Below are 17,783 nucleotides of genomic sequence, written 5' to 3' on the forward strand. Positions count from 1 at the left end.
GTTTTGTCTGCAAGATGTTCAAATTGATGTTTTAATAATGGTAATAACTTTTCAATAACAGGACCTGGAGAACACATTTGATGGCTGGACTGGTGACCTGGCCCATCTGAATGTGCTGCGAGAGTCCCTGTCTTGCTACATCAGTGCTGAGGACCTGTCTGTCCTGCAGGAGCGAATTGAACTGCTGCATCGACAGTGGGACGAAATCTGGCACCAGGTACAGTTCACCAAACAGTACCTGTACATATCTAATCTGGTGTCACTATCTGATACACTGCTCTGGTTTCTGCAGTTCCTTGAGATACCAAACGGTGGTGCTATTGTCAAACAAAATCACAAGACTTACACTTTGGTATGGACAGTGTCAGTTCGCCAACATCTAATACAGTTCACCATCATATGCATAAAATACAGAATATTTATACGACTAATGAAATGCAAGGTAAAAAAAAGGCATTTCCTCTTTGAATATATGCTCACATTGATTTCCACAGTTCTAAAGAAGCTATAACCAATGAATGTAGATAGTGTGCACTGTTCTTTAGATCACTTAAATGTAACTCAAAATGGCATTTCACAGCAAATTTCAGAAAGGAACTTTGCTGTCCAAAGCAGTTTCTTTTGCATGCAAAGTAAAACCTCAAGGTTGTGAGTTGCATCCTGTGTCGTATAGATAAAATACGCACACAGGAAACACACAGAAGCACACACTCGCTGCTTGATGCAAATGAATCAGTCATGGTGCAGCGGTCTCTAGCACTGCATCCGTTTGAGACTTTTTGACATGAATGCACTTGTTACAATTTAACATGCATTCATTGATTGCTATTATGCACTTTGCACAATGATTTACTTAACTTAATATGGATTGCTGTGCCTCTGCAGCTGTCACTACGCAGGCAGCAGGTGAGCGAGAAGCTGAATGAGTGGACGGTATTCAGCGAAAAGTACAAGGAGCTCTGCGAGTGGCTCACCAACATGGAGAGCAAGGTTTCCCAAAATGGAGACATCAGCATTGAAGAGATGATCGAGAAGCTCCGCAAGGTAAACGGAAATATACAGTTAGTATGTTTTAAAAAATGCAGCTAATGCCAAACTATTAATCACCAAGTTGATATCTGCTTTTTCTCATGATTTGCTTTATTCCCTCTTAAAATATACGGGTTTACTCCACACAGTGTTACTCACTCTCATTGTCACGTTGTTGCTTTTAAGTACAGCATTTAATCTTTTTAAATTGCTTTTATGCACTATTTGTGTTATATTGTGTCTCAGGACTACCAGGAGGAGATCACTGTGGCAGAGGAGAACAAGCTGCAGCTGCACCAGCTGGGAGAGCGCCTGGCCAGAGCCAGTCACACAAGCAAAGCAGCTGAAATCGAGCAAAAACTCAACAAAGTCAGCGACCGCTGGCAGCACCTCCTGGATCTCATCGGAGCCAGGTGAAAAGACCCACACTCACACCTGAGAAGCTTAAATAGTTCTGTAATTTGTTTCAGTATTAAGAGTAACATTTTTTGAATGTATTGCATCAAAGATCACTGACAGAGCTGAATTATTTATTTTAATAGAGTGAAGAAGTTGAGAGAAACTCTAGTGGCCGTGCAGCAGCTGGATAAGAATATGAACAGCCTTCGCTCCTGGCTGGCCCACATCGAGACCGAGCTGTCCAAACCCATCGCCTACGACTCCTGTGACTTCCAAGAGATTCAGCGGAAGCTCGATCTGCAGCAGGTACAAACATACATAAAGTACAGTACAGTGCATAACATATGAAATACTATATTGTAGATTTTTAAATATTACTGTAGCAATTCATTGTTAACCTGGAACCTCAAACGAGCACTGAGTATTTTCACTAGTTGTTGAAAAGTATTACATTCTCATATATGCACGGATCTAAGTTTCCTCCTTTTTCCTCAAATAGAGAAGCACGTATTTAATAGGACAGCTAAATCAAGATTTAGGAATGAATTGTGTTTTGTGGTTCTTTAATGGCACATTATTATAGCTGTTAGTCGGTAATGGATACATAGTCTTCTGACTGTATTCATCTTTGGGATTTTTCAATTAACTAAACTAATCAAAAGTCATTATTTTTTCATTACGTCATTATTTTTTTCTCACCTCTCAGGAGCTTCAGCGTGACATAGAGAAACACAGTACAGGAGTTGCGTCTGTACTGAATCTGTGTGAGGTGCTTCTGCACGACTGTGACGCTTGCGCCACCGATGCAGAGTGCGACTCCATCCAGCAGGCAACTCGTAGCCTTGATCGCCGCTGGAGGAGCATCTGTGCCTTGTCTATGGAGAGGAGACTCAAGTAAGATGTCGGATGAAAACAAAGAGTGTAATATAATAGTATGGATGGAAAATAGGTCGTTGTTATTATTCTATGTAAATATTATGTTTTCCCTCTGATAGAATTGAGGAGACGTGGCGCTTATGGCAGAAATTCCTGGATGACTTTGCACGATTTGAGGAGTGGCTGGCCACTTCAGAAAAGACTGCTGCTCTGCCCAACTCCTCTGGTGTACTGTACACTGTGGCCAAGGAGGAACTTAAGAAATTTGAGGTATATAAATCATCTATACCACTAAAAACTTGTCCAATATTTTTTTTTCTTGATCTAGTAGGATGGTGCTGTTGATAAGGACCATATTGATACAATTCTTTGTTTCTGAAGGCCTTTCAGAGGCAAGTCCACGAAAGCCTGACCCAGCTGGAGTTAATCAATAAGCAATATCGCCGCCTGGCCAGAGAAAACCGCACTGACTCTTCCTGTCGTCTGAGGGAGATGGCTAACGATGCCAATCAGCGATGGGACAACCTGCAGAAGAGGGTGGCATCCATCCTCCGCAGGCTTAAGGTACATGCATCATTACATTCATGATTTCTTTATTAAAATCAAAGTTCAATCTCCACATGTATTTTTTAATGTTAGATGGTAGCATTTGTGATCTGCCTGTTTTACTTAATGTTAAATCAATGACTAATGATGCTTAATATATGCTACGTACATTGTACTATCATTCTAACAGCAGCATCTCTATTTCAAACGTGCAGCACTTTATCAGTCAGAGAGAGGAGTTTGAGACAGCCAGAGACGGCATCCTGGTGTGGCTGACAGAGATGGACCTGCAGCTAACCAACATCGAACACTTCTCTGAGTGTGACATTCAGGCCAAGATCAAACAACTCAGGGTAGGTTTGTCACAATGCACCAGAACAACATGGTCCCGAAAGTATTTGCTAATCATACTTACAGATTTAATTCATTTACATTGTAATGTGTATATAGTTTTAGACATATTGTAGTTTTAGACTTCCTGAAGATGTTTGCAGAGGGATTGTTGGGACACATTTGCCCAACAGACAGAGCTACAAACTAGTTACATTTTGATCAATTTCAAAAGTTACAAGCCCATCAAGTATTCTTCTTGTGGTGTAGAAGGCTTGAATATATTAGACTAGACTGACTAATATAACAAGATTTCTCACAAGTCACGCTGAGCATTCAAATTTTTAAAATCAGGAATTTAACATAGGAAATGTCCTGCATTTAGAAATTGAGACTGTGAAAGGATCTTGTGTTCAGCTTGAAAAACAGAATTACTGAGGATTTGTTTATCTGTACTCTTCCTCCTTCGGTCCCACAGTCTTTCCAACAGGAGATCTCCCTCACTACAGCCAAGATCGAGCATATCTTCCACCAGGGAGAGGCGCTGATAGAGAAGAACGAGCCTCTGGATGCTGCTGTCATCGAGGAGGAGCTGGAAGAGCTGCAGCGCTACTGCCAGGAAGTGTTTGGTCGAGTGGAGCGCTACTACAAAAAGCTCATTCGGCTTCCTGTAAGACCTGAGATTGAGAGCATAGCAAAGATTGTATATTGTTATTGTACCATGATTTCACCATCTAATGTGGCTTGATTCCAGGCACCAAATAGGAGTCTAAACACATTTTTTTACAGACTTTAAACTGTAATATGTTATGTCTGTGCTTTTTCTTCAGCTTGCAGACGATGATACCGAAGTGTCACTCTCGGACCGAGAGCTGGAGCTGGACGAGCCGGGTGACTTGTCCAGCCTACCATGGGGCGAGCGTTTGGGGGATGGCTTCCTGTCACCTCTGCCCTCCTCTGGCCGCTCGGCCTCCCTGGCAGCCCAGCTCCGGACCGAGCGCTCAGGCAGGGACACCCCAGCCAGCGTGGACTCCATTCCCCTCGAGTGGGACCACGACTACGACCTGAGCCGCGGGCTGGAGAGCGCCAGCAGGGCCCTGAGAGAACAGCAGAGTGAGGAGGGAGACTTCCTCCAGCGGCCCGCCTCAGCCATGTCAGGTTAGTTATCAACCACACACAGCATTCTGCTTAAAGTGAAAGTGTTAACTGAGACTTTTAAGATAGTATGATTCATAACAACGGTGTATGAGGTATTGTGGCTATTTTTGAGATGAAGAAAACAGAGAATGTTTTAATAGAAAAGGGAGAGCATCTTTTAATCCAGTGGTTCCCAACCTTTTTGGCTTATGATCCCTGATGCAGTGTCTGTGGTCACAGGTTACTTATTTGAGTTGTGAGCACTTGCACCAAAGATAATTGTCCTCCAAAGTTGTTTCTCTTTAATAATTGTTAATAATTGAATAATTGAGGCTTGAAGTGGTCAAACTATCAAGTATTTCACAAGAAAAAAGCAAAGATCTGATAATAGTCCGAACAAAATTATACAAATATGTGTAGCAGAATAATATTGTTCTTCTTCACTGTCCAATTCATTATCTAGTGACCCGTTGCATGAGTCCAGCTGAAGTGTGATTGAGAGAGACACTAAATGCCAAACAGTCATAAGGTGCTGTTCAATGGCCAACTTTGACCTTTGCTCTACCTGAGGAGGCAGAGAATAAGAGTTTGCCTACAGAAACTAAATGTTAGCAAGTATACATAAATGGTAGAATAATGATATCTTATAAAAATCACATGTAGCATCAAATTCCAGACAATATACACTAAAATACAGTTAAGTGTAATGATGGGTCTGATTGTTTTAAAACAGTTTGTTTTTATAGACTTTTTAAGCCTTGAACCATCTCATAAAACGTACAATGGTGACAACATAAAATAACTCCTTAGCCAAAAACATCCATGGACCAAGGAGAACTTGACATGGTTTATTTTAGATGCTGGGTGAGTAACGTTTGTCACACAACTTATTGTCAATACAGTGTATTTTCTTGTGACTAATAACTAGCAAACTCCATCTCCATTCATCTAGTGGTGCATAAAACAGCAGATGAATACATGGATACTCAGTTCATGGAGTCAAACAGTGTCATGCCCGCTGCTGAATGTGTGTACTGTATAATGTTTCTTCCAGATGTAGTGATCCCAGAGAGCCCAGAGGCCTATGTTAAACTTACAGAACAAACACTGAGGTCCTCCACTGGTAGGCAACAGCAGACCCCAGCATGTCCCAAGTGTTTGGGTCCAGAAATAACAGCTGTACACTGAGTGATACCACACTTATAGCCTAATCACCGGCTTGGACTTTGATTTGTGTTGATTTTCTCTCTTATACACTTTGGGCACATGCTGTAACCAACGGCAACACTTTCTAACACCGAGGGATAGGGTCAATTCCATTTTTACTTCTTCAATTCACTGTTTCTGCTTTGGTTTCTAATTCAGCAGAACTGAAATGGAATTCAGCCTAACCCTTCTTTCTAACTGGCTTTCTTACTTTTGTTTGAGTGTGCTGTGTAGCTAACCTTCCGATTTTTTTGACGTGATATTTGTGTTTCAGAAAAGCATGTTGTTTTATCGTCACAATGAACAAGTCTGAACTTCTTGCTGAAGGGATTGCAGATTTGTTTAAAGTAAACTTTTTAAAGGCTCCGTTCACACAGAGGCACATCGTGTAGGAAAAAATGCTTTTGAACTTAAAGATCGTGACACCTAATATAAGCAGGACAGGAGAGCACTGCGATGAGGCTGAGTGTGTGAGGTGGATCACTTGGCACCATGAGTCAAACCAATTCCTGTCTTCTTCTTTCAACTCATTCTTTACTCTCCAAGTCTTGCGTTTCTCTGTATGAACGGGGCCTTATCTCTTCTTAGGGTGTAAGAATATTTCAAGTAACCATTATAATACAGTACATGATCATAATCAGCAAAGATGACCAGTTGATGATGTGTCTACAGGAGAGGTTGCCTCGATGGACTCACATGTTCACCCTCTGGATTCCAGCCGTTTCCACCTGCAACAAATGGACAGCGGCCGCAGCCGCACACCCACAGGCACAGAACTGGACGCCTCGTATATGGGATATGTATGTGTTGCTCTTACAGCTAAATGAGGCCAGAAACAAATACTTCATAAATGTTTTTTTTAATGTTTGTTTTAAGTAATGTCAAGTCATGTTATCACCAGCCCATGATATTAATTCAGAGTAGGACTTACTTGATTATCCAGTTTACAAAATCTTAGCCATAAGGTTGAAATGTATGTCTTATCATGAAATATGTAATATAATAAGCTTACACTGATTGCACTATGCAAATAGCATCGTGTAACTTAACATGCATCCATTCTGTAGATGCGGCTGCTGGGTGAGTGTCGGGGCAGTATTGACACAGTGAAGAGGATGGGCTTTGAGCTGAAGGAGGAGGAAGACACGGTGTCTGGACTGGCAGATCCCAGTAGCTCAGAGTCCCAGACATCAGGTAATATGACACCTCAACCCATCCTGCATGCATATATCCTACATTACCAAACATTTAAATGAATGTACATGAAAAGAAAAGGTCAACGTGTGTAAATGTTTCAGAGCTTTTATCCAGTGGGATACAACTCTGGTGAATTCAGCTTGGATAGTGAATCGTTTTTCTCTTACACCCTGTAATCTAGGAGTGATTGAGCGCTGGGAGCTCCTGCAGGCTCAGGACCTCAGCAAAGAGTTGCGCACAAAGCAGAACCAGCAGCAATGGCAGCAGCTGAACTCTGACCTGAACAAAGTTTGGACTTGGCTGGGAGAGACGGAGGAAGAGCTGGAGCAGCAGCGGAGGCTGGACCTCTGCACGGACATCCAGACGATAGAGCAGCGCATCAAAAAGCTCAAGGTATTCTTTTTTTGTGTTTGGTAGCACCTATGCATGGTATGTTTTGATCATTTTTAGTTATCTCTTTCAAAAACATAAATAAAATGTTTGTCTACAGGAGCTGCAGAAGGCGTATGACAAGCGCAAAGCTATCGTGCTGTCCATCAATCTGTGCAGTGCTGAGTTTGTGCAGTCAGCCACAGAGGAGTCCCGAGAGCTGCAGGCCAAACTGAAAGACATGAACAACCACTGGGACAAACTGGGCAGCTCACTGGAGGAGTGGAGGTCTTCATTACAGGAAGCTCTCATGCAGTGTCAAGTACGTGTCAGTCATCAAGGTTAAGACAGGGAGCAGTTATTCTGAAAGTTAATGTGAGATAATGTGAGTTTCATAGAGCTGTAATCATGCATGCAGCTGAAGCTCTACTTTTCTGATCTGACTTCCAGGACTTCCATGAGATGAGTCATGGTCTGCTGCTCTGGTTGGAAAACATTGACCGCAGGAGGAATGAGGTGGTTCCCATTGACCCCATCCAGGACAGTGACACTCTCCATGAGCATCATAAAACACTTACGGTACAGAAAATATTGTATATGTAAATATATAAACACAACTTGACTTTCACATAAAAGCCTTTGTGGCTCTTCGTCCCACACCTACAGTGCATTGTCTCACCCGTTACGAGTTACCCTCTATTGGACAGTAGTTGATTATTTTGTAATAATCTTCATTGATGATAGCCTTGTGTGTATAACAAATTATTGCATCCAAAGCTGTAAAATGAATAAAACATAATAGGGGTTACTTTTTTAGATAATTCATTGGATCCTGAATAAACACTATCAATTAAAGTATCACAACATGTGTTTCAAATACAACAGGACTGCATGAATAATCCCAGTTCTCCTGGTGTTTTAGAGTTCATGTCTCAAATTCACAATCCCCCACAGCAAATCCGTCTGGAGCTGCTGGACTCCCAGCTCAAAGTCGCCTCGCTGCAAGACATGTCCCTCCAGTTGCTGGTCAACTCTCAGGGCAGCGACTGCCTGGAGGCCAAAGAGAAGGTTCATGTTATTGGGAACCGCCTCAAACTGCTGCTTAAGGAAGTAACCCGAGACCTCAGAGAGCTGGCCAAGATTCTGGACATCACAAGCAGTCAACAGGTAGATCTTCACTTACTATACACCTGTGCAGTGTTTTAGATTTACAAGGATTTCCTCTAGTTTTGTATTTGTTTATTTTCTGAAGTAGATTTATGAAATGGAAGGCTGCTACTTGCCGACCACTGTCTGATATTTCATGTGTCTCTCTCTTGCTTTCTCTCTCTTTTGTGCAAACGTTTCCTTTGACAGGATCTGTCATCTTGGTCATCTGCTGATGAGCTGGACACCTCCGGTTCCCTCAGTCCTTTATCAGGAAGGAGTACGCCAAGTCGACAACGATCGGTAACGTATACATCTACCTGTACATGCTGCTCTATGTGAAGCCAGGTGTTCGGTTACCCCTCTGAGACAGTGCATACACTAACTTGTGCCCCAAATGCCCAGTTGAAGGCCATGTTCACCCATGTCATCCCAAGATCTCTCCTCACACCTTTCTACACCTCCACAACCTGCTCTACACTCCCTCCCTCTGATTTCTGAACTTTTTTCCAGCCTTTTACTCTTCATGCATGTTGTGTATTCCAAGAGCAAAATCCTGCAAGACAACTAGGGAAACCTCTCTTTCTAACTTTCTTTTCCTTGGATGACTTTTTCATTTCTGCCCTAGCTATCACTTTTTCTCTTCCAGTATTTTAACACAAAAACAAACTTCTGTCCTACAAATCTACAAATAAACTTTCCTCTAATTTCTTCTCCCTCTAGTTTTGGTATGATCCCTGTAGTTTTACTCTCAGGAATACTGGCTATCATGAAACTGCTAAATATACAAAAGAAGCATATAAGCTCTGGTTTTATGATGTAGAAAGCATGACATCATATATGTTTTGTATTGTAGGCTGCAAGAATCAGTATTGATTCATTATATATCTTGATGTCAGTCCAAATAAGCATGTCGCTGCTTATATTATGTGTGTGTTACTGAATGTCACTGTTATCAAAGAATCCATGCATCACATTGCATAATTCCTAGCTTTTTATTTGCAATAAGTTTGTTGCACTCACAACACGAAGCACTTCAAAGTAGTCACGAACTTTGAAAAAGCCAGATTCCTTGTTACCACGGTTTACAAAATCAACCTTCACATATGATTTTGTTGCTGCTCTTCTTTCATTTTGGGAGTTTTCTTTTCATCGGTAGCTTTGTCTTGATTTGCCTGGACTGAAACATACTTTCTTTCTTTTACCTTCCCCCCCCTGTTCATTGCAAACAGCAACGGGGCAAATGTAGTCTGTCACAGCCTGGACCCTCTGTGAGCAGTCCACAGCACAGGTACCTTTCTGTTGGTTTCTAGCACACCCAGAAGATAATGGAACTCATCAGCCCATGATGCACTTGGAGGCCGATCCATGCTTTCTAATCCTCCCCAACAACAGCTGTGTTTTGAAAGAATTTTTAAAAATCCCAATTTCAGTTTTTGTGCCAGATTAGCAGCTCATGATAGTGAATTCCATCATCTTCTGTCAGTCTAGACGCTCTGTGTAGGCTCGGTGATGAGGTGCAATGCAGCCCACACATCCTTAATAAAAGAGTTTCACAAGGGATGGTGCCAGGCCTCTTCTCCGGCAGTGTCCGCGGCTGCTTAATACCGCTAACCAGAGGGCATTTATTACATATAACACGAATATTTCTCTATGTCTAACACTCCCTCGCTGTTACTGAGCACACACACCCTTTTTCTCAAATTGCCGAACCAGTAAATGTCTGCAATGAACAATGCAAAGGCTGCAGTTTCTCTTTCTCTCTCGCTCTTGTGTGTGTGTGTGTGTGTGTGTGTGTGTGTGAGTGAGACAATTCTTCTTCTTCTTCTGCTGCTGCTGCTATCTCACCAACTATCCACCATCTCCCCCCCTCAGTCTGTCATCTGTGAGTCTCAGATCTCCATTTGTAAAGTGGTAAGGGGCACTTTTGGTAACATAGGACATCCTGAGTATAATTCATACATCATTAATGTCCATGCATTCCTGGAGTCAGGGATCATTTTAATGAAATACATTTAGAGAGTACTGCAGGCCTGTTTTCTCTTAATTTAGATTAATAAATCAATGTTGTTTAACAGTAGGTAAGTGTGACTGAGCTTCTTTATAATAATTCCCTTTAGCTGCTCGTGGCTTCTAACCTTTGAGGCTAAAAGAAGACAGTTTTGCTGAGGGTGATGGTGGCTGTAAATTATACGATTAACTGGTATGACACTTTGGGAAATTCGTTTTTTTGGCTGGGAGCTCTTTTTGTTAGTGCTGGAACCACGGAAGTAGGCTAGCTGTCTCTCCATGCTTCCAGTCCTATGCTAAGCTAGGCTAACCGTCTCCAGGCTCTAGCTTCCTATTTAACACACAGAGTTGAGAGTGGCATCAATCGTGTCATCCAACTCTCAGCAAGAAAGCAAATTAACATATTTCCCAAACTTCCTTCAGAAAAGCTTACGTAAACTACTTTGTCAAAGAGGCCGGTTCTAATTGCTATTGCTCCTCTTGCCTCGGCATGCTTTGCATTTTTCAACAGGACTTTCAAAGAGTCCATTTTAAAACATACATGATTATTCAGCTGATACTTGCAGCATGCCTTTTGTCTTCTAGCCTAACATCCTTTGCAAAGGAATGCAATCTCACATATTAAATGTATTTGTTTGGTGCAGGATTGTATAGTATGTACTGTATGCTTTTGTGTGTCTTTGTACCCGTGTTTAGCCACCCAGTGTCAGTCAGCATGTAGATCACACTGTGAAACATTGTCCTGACATTGCTTTTGAACCACGTTGGCAATGTCTTTGAAACACAGCATGGTGCTTATAAGCACTGTCACGCAGTTCCTCTATCGCTGAACTGAGGTCTTATTTGGATTGAATTGGTAGACAACACCTAAACAATAAGGCGTATGGAGAGAAGAAAATTAGATGACTGAGAAGTTCAAGTAAGGCTTGTTAGACTAATTTAATCAGTTATTTTCACTGAGTTTATTTTTGTGGACAGAAAATAAAAACCCATTTAAGGTCGTTGTTGTGATGTGATTACACAGGTCTAAAATTAGGAACTCAGATGTCAAAACAGATAGCAGGATTTTGTTTGTTCCTATTGATCGACGTGAGAAACTAAACGCCAGTCTGTGCTGCTGTGTTGTGAATGCGTGTGTTTGAGCAGGTCTCGCAGCGACGCTGGATCCGCTTCCTTCCCTTCTGACTCGGAGACGGTTCGTAGATCCTCGTTTCTGTGGCGCGTCCTCTGGGTCGCGTTGCCTCTCCAGCTCGTCATGCTCCTGTTAGTGGTCTTTGCCTTCCTGCTGCCAATGACTGAGGAGGACTACTGTGCTCAATCCAACAACTTTGCTCATTCCTTCTATCCGATGCTCAGCTACACTAACGGACCACCTCCAGTGTAGACTGGCTGTACGAGCGTTCAGTACTCATGCATCAGTATGACTTAACTTGAAATTACATTGATATCCTTTAAAAGGTCCATCATTTTGGGAGCAAAAAATGATCTTGGTCATCCATTTGTGCTGCAGAAAAAACAGCTGCCATTCACATTTAATATCTTTGTGTGTAGCACATAGGATCAAGCATCTCACTGTGTAATGCTGTGTAATGCTGTGTCAATTAAGGAGCATCTTTGGTGTAACTAAACTGAAGACACAGTGGACATTGCTGGATGAATGAACTGGAGATCAACTCAGTGGCATATACATGTTGTATTTCTCTGAAGAGATCTGTCAGTGGATAGCACCAAAGGTAAATGCTGAAATATAGCCTGTGAATTTGCTTGAAACTCAAAAATTTGTAAAACAAACACAAAAAACATTTAATATATCTTACATTGCAATTATTTTTTTACCTGTATTTTGGCATGCAGTTCTGATCTTTGCTTTTATTTACTTATCTCCGTCATTGTGTCCATTTTTAACTTGAGTTACATTGATACATGTAAGATTCTTTTAAGCCAAGTTGTGTGTTTTAATATCAAAGCCAGACACATTTCAAGAGTTTAATCTTCAACATCAGTCAACCATTGTCTTTATACATTTTACTGTTTTATTTTTTAACAAAATATAAAACAGGTCTTTAGGATTGAGAAATATGAAATATAGAACTATTGTATATTTTGTATGACCGTCAGTATCAAATGTATAACAGTCCAGGATTATTTAACATGTGTATATAATGGTAACAAATTAATATGAAAAATGTATGTATATGCGACCATCAAAAACAATGAATGCCAAATCATCATGTTTACATTTGTCTTTTTATTTAATTTTGTATGGGATTTTACATGTCTAACATTTATTCAGTGAATCATATTTTTACTGAGCTTTTCCTGAAAACACAATTAGGAAAATATGGTTATTTGATTCTGTAAAAGATTTATTTTTATATACTTTTTAGACCACAATAATACATTATCATTTAAATACAGTTTGGCTTCAGCATAATGTTTAAATCGAGGCTTCGTTAAGGGGAGCTGCTTCCCCTGGATAAGCAGACGCGGAGGTAGAAAGATCAAAAGAGGAGCTGTCAGGAAAGTCCTGGATTTGGGCGACATGAGGCCTCTGGTGAGTAGGACAGTGCCAGGGCATATTAACGTGATGATGATGAAGGTGGTGATGGTGATGATGAGGGTGAAGAAAGGACTCCAGTGATTTGATGATTTCATAGTTTGGGAGAGCAAGAGCTGTGGCATCCAGACCCAACATATGGGAAACAACCATCCGGAAATCCACCAACTGAACGAGATAAAAGAATATTGAGTTTGATTTAACAGCTTTTTACAATTGTTAAGAAACAGTTTCTGAAGCTAACACTCTTTGTTGAAACTCTACACACAAAAAGCAAAAACATAATCATAAATTAAAAAATATCTTATCAGCACACACTTCATTCAAAACTATTTAAACTTCTCTAAAATTGTATTTTTGCCAATACACCAATAAATAGCTCTTTCCACAAGCCAACTGCACACTGATACTGTGCTAAGTATAAAACACTATTATCTAGTCTTTGGCATTTCATTTGTAGCAGACTGTGAATACAAATACAATGTGTTTATTCTCAATACAGTATCAGTCACAAGTACTTTAACTAAAAATGACATGAACATAGTCACTGCATTGTAAACAATATTGTAATTACAGTCCTCTAACTCTTTCCATTGTTGTGCACACCAAAAAGCAAACCTGAATGCTATTAATAGCGTTCAAGCTCTGATTTCTAAGTGATCTTATTGTTTAAAGGTTATTTCACAGAGGCATTCTGGGTGCAGGTGATTGATAATTGAGTGTGGTATTTAAATTTAGCAAACAACACACACAGGCTTTTAGTTTTGAATGACGTGTCTATTGTAGATTACTGTATGTAGTTATTTGCAAAGAGTGTTTTAAAATGCCTTGTAAAGCAGACAAAGTGCTTAAGGTTCAGCATCCCTGGTCAATAGACAGATAGATAGCTACATGAGATTGTGGTTTCAATAATTGTGCCACAAGTACCAGTTTTTGTGTCCTTTCAATCACAAAAAAAAAATATAGGCATAAGAAGAATTCTAAATATCACCACCACACTATTTGAACTTCTTTGTTCAGATGTTGCTGAACAAGTCTTTTGATATTCATCGTTCCCTCACCTCTCTCTCCCTGTCGGACAGCTGAGTCAGGCTCTGTCTGAGGGAGTTGAGTTGTTGCTGGTCCTCTCTGGTCTTCTTCTCTCGGCTCTGCAGGTCCGAGCTCACTGTGTTCAGCTTCTTCTCCACCTTGGCCTTCCCGTCCGCCAGCTGATCCAGCCTCTTTTTCTGCTCCTGCATGGCCTGACTCTGTTCCACGACTTTCAACTTGGCACGTCAGACAGAGGTGTTCAGTGAAGCAACTGTTATTCAATGGCTTTATTGCTCTGGAATACTCTGATACTTAAAAAAATATACATGGTTGTTTTCAGAACCAACCTGCAGTTAAAAAGTATAACCCGCTCCTTTCACCCACACATACACAGACGTAAACACAAATACATGATACATTATGAGGTGAAAATGCCTCTGGATTTATTTTTAGGGGCCTGAACCTCTCTCCCCTCTACCTTGAGCTCACTGCTGTGGGACAGCTGGGCCTTGAGCTCAGTGTTGGACAGCTTGGTAGCCTTCAGCTCGCCTTGGAGACGCTCCAGTTTTTTCTGCAGCCTCCTGGCCTCCAGATGAGCATCATCTCGTTCCACAGCCAACGCTGAACGGCTCCTCTTCTCCTCCTCCAGCTCTGACACCTTCTTCCTCAGGAGCTGGATGTGGAGTCCTTTGCTCTCTAGTTGGTCTTTCTGCGACTTAAACTATTGGGAAAAGGAACATTTTGATTACAGGTGTATTGCTGGTCGTGCCGACACAACGACTGCTTTGCATTTGTGCATTTAGCGAGGAGGTTTTCATCACAATCTAAATAAAAGATGGAATCTTCAAACAGCATTCAGAACATTTGTATGAGCTTCTGTTTGGTTGTTTAAAACCTTTTGTAATATTTAAAGATAATAAAAGTGACAGTAATTACACTCCTTCAAGCCCACCTTTCGCTGCAGACTGTAGGTCAGACTTTTGCTCTCCACCAAAGCAGTTGCCTCTTGTTTGACAAGCTGCTCTGCCCGTGACAGGATGACTTTTAGCCTCATGTCGAAGCCTAGATCCGCAGCAATACTGTCAACCTTCATTGTCTCTGACAGCTGTTCCAGGAACTCTTCATACTGTTAAAAAAAACACTAAGTAATAATGGATGGAAGACTATACTTCTGTCATCTACATACTTTTTCTTAGGTATTTACCAGTAGCTGTAACTTCTTTTCTCCTGATTTTACTCACATGCTGTTTGCTGTATCTCAGCCCGTCACGCCGCATGTCTGCTGCCAACAGCTCAGTCTCCAGACCTTGCAGTCTCTCCCTCAGGTCCTGGACTTGCTGCTCTGCAAGCTGAGCCCTCTGCAGTGCACCGTGCTGTAGCTCCGTCCGCTCGCTCAGCTCCTCAGAGACATGACACAGCCTGGCTTCTATCTCTGGAAAAGACTGCCTCCAAAAAAGGTAGTAAGGATGCTATTTATCTTAGAGGAGGAGTGCCTTTTTGAGACATGGAAACCCAAGATGTAATGTAATGGGAAATGTGTTTGAAAGTAACTAAATACATTTTCTCAAGTGCTGTATGTATTTCAGTACAATTTTTAGGTACTTTACTTTTTACCCCACTGCATTTATCTGAGAAATGTAGGTACTAACTCTTTAAACTTATTCTAAACACTTAAAATGCATCTTGTAAAGTAAATTAAACCACCCAACAAAATGAGTAAAATTAGCTCTACCACAGCCTGACAATATATTAAAATGCTGTTTACACTGTATTGAAATATCAGAAATAACAATAATATTCACTGAAAAATCCCTTTTACAATTTTAAAGAAGTGAGTGTATGTTCACAAAGTCAAACATTAGGCTATACCATTGTTCAGTTAATTTCATAGGGCAATACTTGTAATACAAAGAAGAACTTTATTGTGAAACCAACTTGTTTCGACTTGGGCTCTCTCAATAAAGTTCATATTTGTATTGCTGGAAGTTTGACTTTTTAAGATTTCTTTCCTTTCAGCTTGTGCCACAGATCCTAATCTGCTTCATCACCTTATTGCAGACATGATCCAGGTTGTGTAGAACGTCTTTCTCAGTGTGCAGGATGACATTCCCAGACTTCCCCTGCAGCAGGCCTGCCACCTTTTTCAGGAACATCTGTAGCTTCTCCTCAGCTGCCTGGCTCTCTCCTTGGCTCGACTGTAGCTTTCTTTCAAGCTCCTCCACCTGTTTCTCCAAACAGTGGGACTCTCGCCTCGCTGCCTCTATGACTCTCTTGCTGGCGTCAAGCCGCTCCATTAGGGTTCCCCTCTCCATCTCAACGCTCCTCCTGCCCACCACCAAGCCGTCTAACTCCTGAAGGAGGTAAAAACACCACAAAGAGTCACAACACACAATGTTGTTGATGTTTAATAATAAGACGTACAGGAGAAACTTTGATATGGTTCTTAATGATTCCAGTGCAGAACTGCACACCATGGCTGTAGCAAAGACACCAATGTTGTGTCCTCTGTATTCTTTGGGGGAATTTTGTTTTTTATCAACCTGGAGGTAGTATTCATTAACGCAGTTAAAAACTTACACATGGAGGTTATTTTATAGGCTGATTGCAGTATTTATATACTCAATTTGACTACTATTAAACCAACTAAATAAATCAATTATATTAATCACTATTTACCCACAAAAGGTTGTTCCTTGATGTGTTGAGTAGGTGAAAAGTTATATCTAAAAATCCCTAGAAACATTAAATAAATCAAATCAAAACATTTTATAGACTTCTCTTTTGGTGTCTGGGCAGACTTTTTTGATGGTTGCACTGTACTATGTCATTTTAGAATAAACTTGAGTATGGAGAGTTCAAGAGCTGTGTAAGTACCCCTTTTAGTGAATCGAGAGCTGCTGCACTGCTGGCAGCCTTCCTCCTCTCTCGGTCCAATTCTGCCACCAGCCTCAGCACTGTCTCTCTGCTGGCTCTACACTCCACCTCACAGGATTTCACACTCTCATCCAAAAGAGCAATTCTCATCTTCAGCCTCTCCCTCTCATGAGACTGGTCCACCTAATAATTAAAAAAGAAATCATTCAAGAGATATAATTTATAATAACTTTATAATTGTAAAATCTCTAGTTGGACATTTATCAATTAAAAGCTTAAGAAGCTAATCTCAACATCAGGTGCAATTTAGTTCATGCTCAATAACAAATATGTGTCATGAAGATAGTTATAATTGATTTATGTTCTGTTAGCATACCTCTTCAGAGTTTTCCATAACTTCCATTAATTAGAAGTGTTGCAGGGGAAGTGAAAACAGTAGAGAATTGTCTCTGTTTTAAGAAGTCTCCTGGCAACACCAAACACAAGCTATACCGGACTCCACCAGAGGGAGTGCTGTAGCAACGTCTGACATTATAAATAACAAAAAAAAAGATGCCTTTTGGATGCAAATTATATGTAATTCATAGCTTATAAAACAGTGAGAAAATGCATGAAATAACACACAAAAAATAGAAGCAAGAAGCTGATGAAGATGCACGTGAAGGTTAACTCAAATTAATAATTTTGAAGCCCTAAGTTGAGACTTTAAGGTAGCCTAACTTCTAGGGCACCAACTTGAGTCTTCTCAATTCACTCTTCGCAATGCAGTAATTACATTTATACTGTATGGTAAGTTGCACAAGGCATGCTGAGTGTTGCCACTTGGTCAGTTCAGTCCTTGCAAGTATATCATTTATGATACATTCAGTTTCACTTGGGAGTTGAGGAAACACTTCAAAATGACAAACATACTATGGTGGACTATAAACAGTTCTTGAACATTTAAAATGATGTAATGTCTACATGTGATATCTTATCACATGTTATTATTGCTTTAGTTTGAACATGAGTGTGCTTATTCACTGCAAATATCCAGTATTTCACAAGGAAATGCTGAAGATTTGAGAAAAGTCAGAAA

The 17,783-nt window shown here is 40.7% G+C and overlaps 2 protein-coding genes across 14 annotated transcripts in view; one reads left to right on the plus strand and one right to left on the minus strand.

The window, feature by feature from the left end:
- The window catches only part of syne1b (spectrin repeat containing, nuclear envelope 1b), a 76,195-nt gene extending 63,722 nt beyond the window's left edge, over nt 1-12,473 (plus strand). For 9 of the 13 annotated variants that reach the window (XM_068721488.1, XM_068721501.1, XM_068721487.1 and 6 more), the window contains 20 exons: nt 62-217; nt 886-1,044; nt 1,276-1,442; nt 1,572-1,734; nt 2,135-2,322; nt 2,424-2,574; nt 2,686-2,868; nt 3,066-3,203; nt 3,659-3,850; nt 4,011-4,338; nt 5,372-5,440; nt 6,196-6,323; nt 6,591-6,717; nt 6,902-7,113; nt 7,211-7,411; nt 7,540-7,668; nt 8,044-8,256; nt 8,446-8,538; nt 9,468-9,526; nt 11,392-12,473. In XM_068721488.1, coding sequence (XP_068577589.1) covers nt 62-217; nt 886-1,044; nt 1,276-1,442; nt 1,572-1,734; nt 2,135-2,322; nt 2,424-2,574; nt 2,686-2,868; nt 3,066-3,203; nt 3,659-3,850; nt 4,011-4,338; nt 5,372-5,440; nt 6,196-6,323; nt 6,591-6,717; nt 6,902-7,113; nt 7,211-7,411; nt 7,540-7,668; nt 8,044-8,256; nt 8,446-8,538; nt 9,468-9,526; nt 11,392-11,629 — 3,294 coding nt within the window. In that variant the 3' untranslated portion in view covers nt 11,630-12,473. The remainder of the gene's footprint in view (nt 1-61; nt 218-885; nt 1,045-1,275; nt 1,443-1,571; nt 1,735-2,134; nt 2,323-2,423; nt 2,575-2,685; nt 2,869-3,065; nt 3,204-3,658; nt 3,851-4,010; nt 4,339-5,371; nt 5,441-6,195; nt 6,324-6,590; nt 6,718-6,901; nt 7,114-7,210; nt 7,412-7,539; nt 7,669-8,043; nt 8,257-8,445; nt 8,539-9,467; nt 9,527-11,391) is intronic. The other 4 variants (XM_068721500.1, XM_068721494.1, XM_068721497.1 and 1 more) reach the window with 3 other exon arrangements.
- A 22-nt stretch (nt 12,474-12,495) lies between these two features.
- On the minus strand, nt 12,496-17,166 carry ccdc170 (coiled-coil domain containing 170). Its single transcript, XM_068721502.1, has 8 exons — nt 17,082-17,166; nt 16,706-16,888; nt 15,880-16,182; nt 15,073-15,273; nt 14,784-14,957; nt 14,310-14,552; nt 13,864-14,067; nt 12,496-12,970 (listed from the first exon to the last, which is right to left on the minus strand). The coding sequence occupies exons 1-8, from the start codon at nt 17,106-17,108 to the stop codon at nt 12,683-12,685; spliced, it is 1,623 nt and encodes a 540-aa protein (XP_068577603.1). The 5' UTR covers nt 17,109-17,166; the 3' UTR covers nt 12,496-12,682.
- Between the last annotated feature and the right edge of the window lie 617 nt (nt 17,167-17,783).

This window comes from Cebidichthys violaceus, unplaced genomic scaffold (genome assembly GCF_023349555.1).
Source record: "Cebidichthys violaceus isolate CVI_PGR_0920_01 unplaced genomic scaffold, fCebVio1.0.p SCAF_28, whole genome shotgun sequence".
Taxonomy (NCBI): domain Eukaryota; kingdom Metazoa; phylum Chordata; class Actinopteri; order Perciformes; family Stichaeidae; genus Cebidichthys; species Cebidichthys violaceus.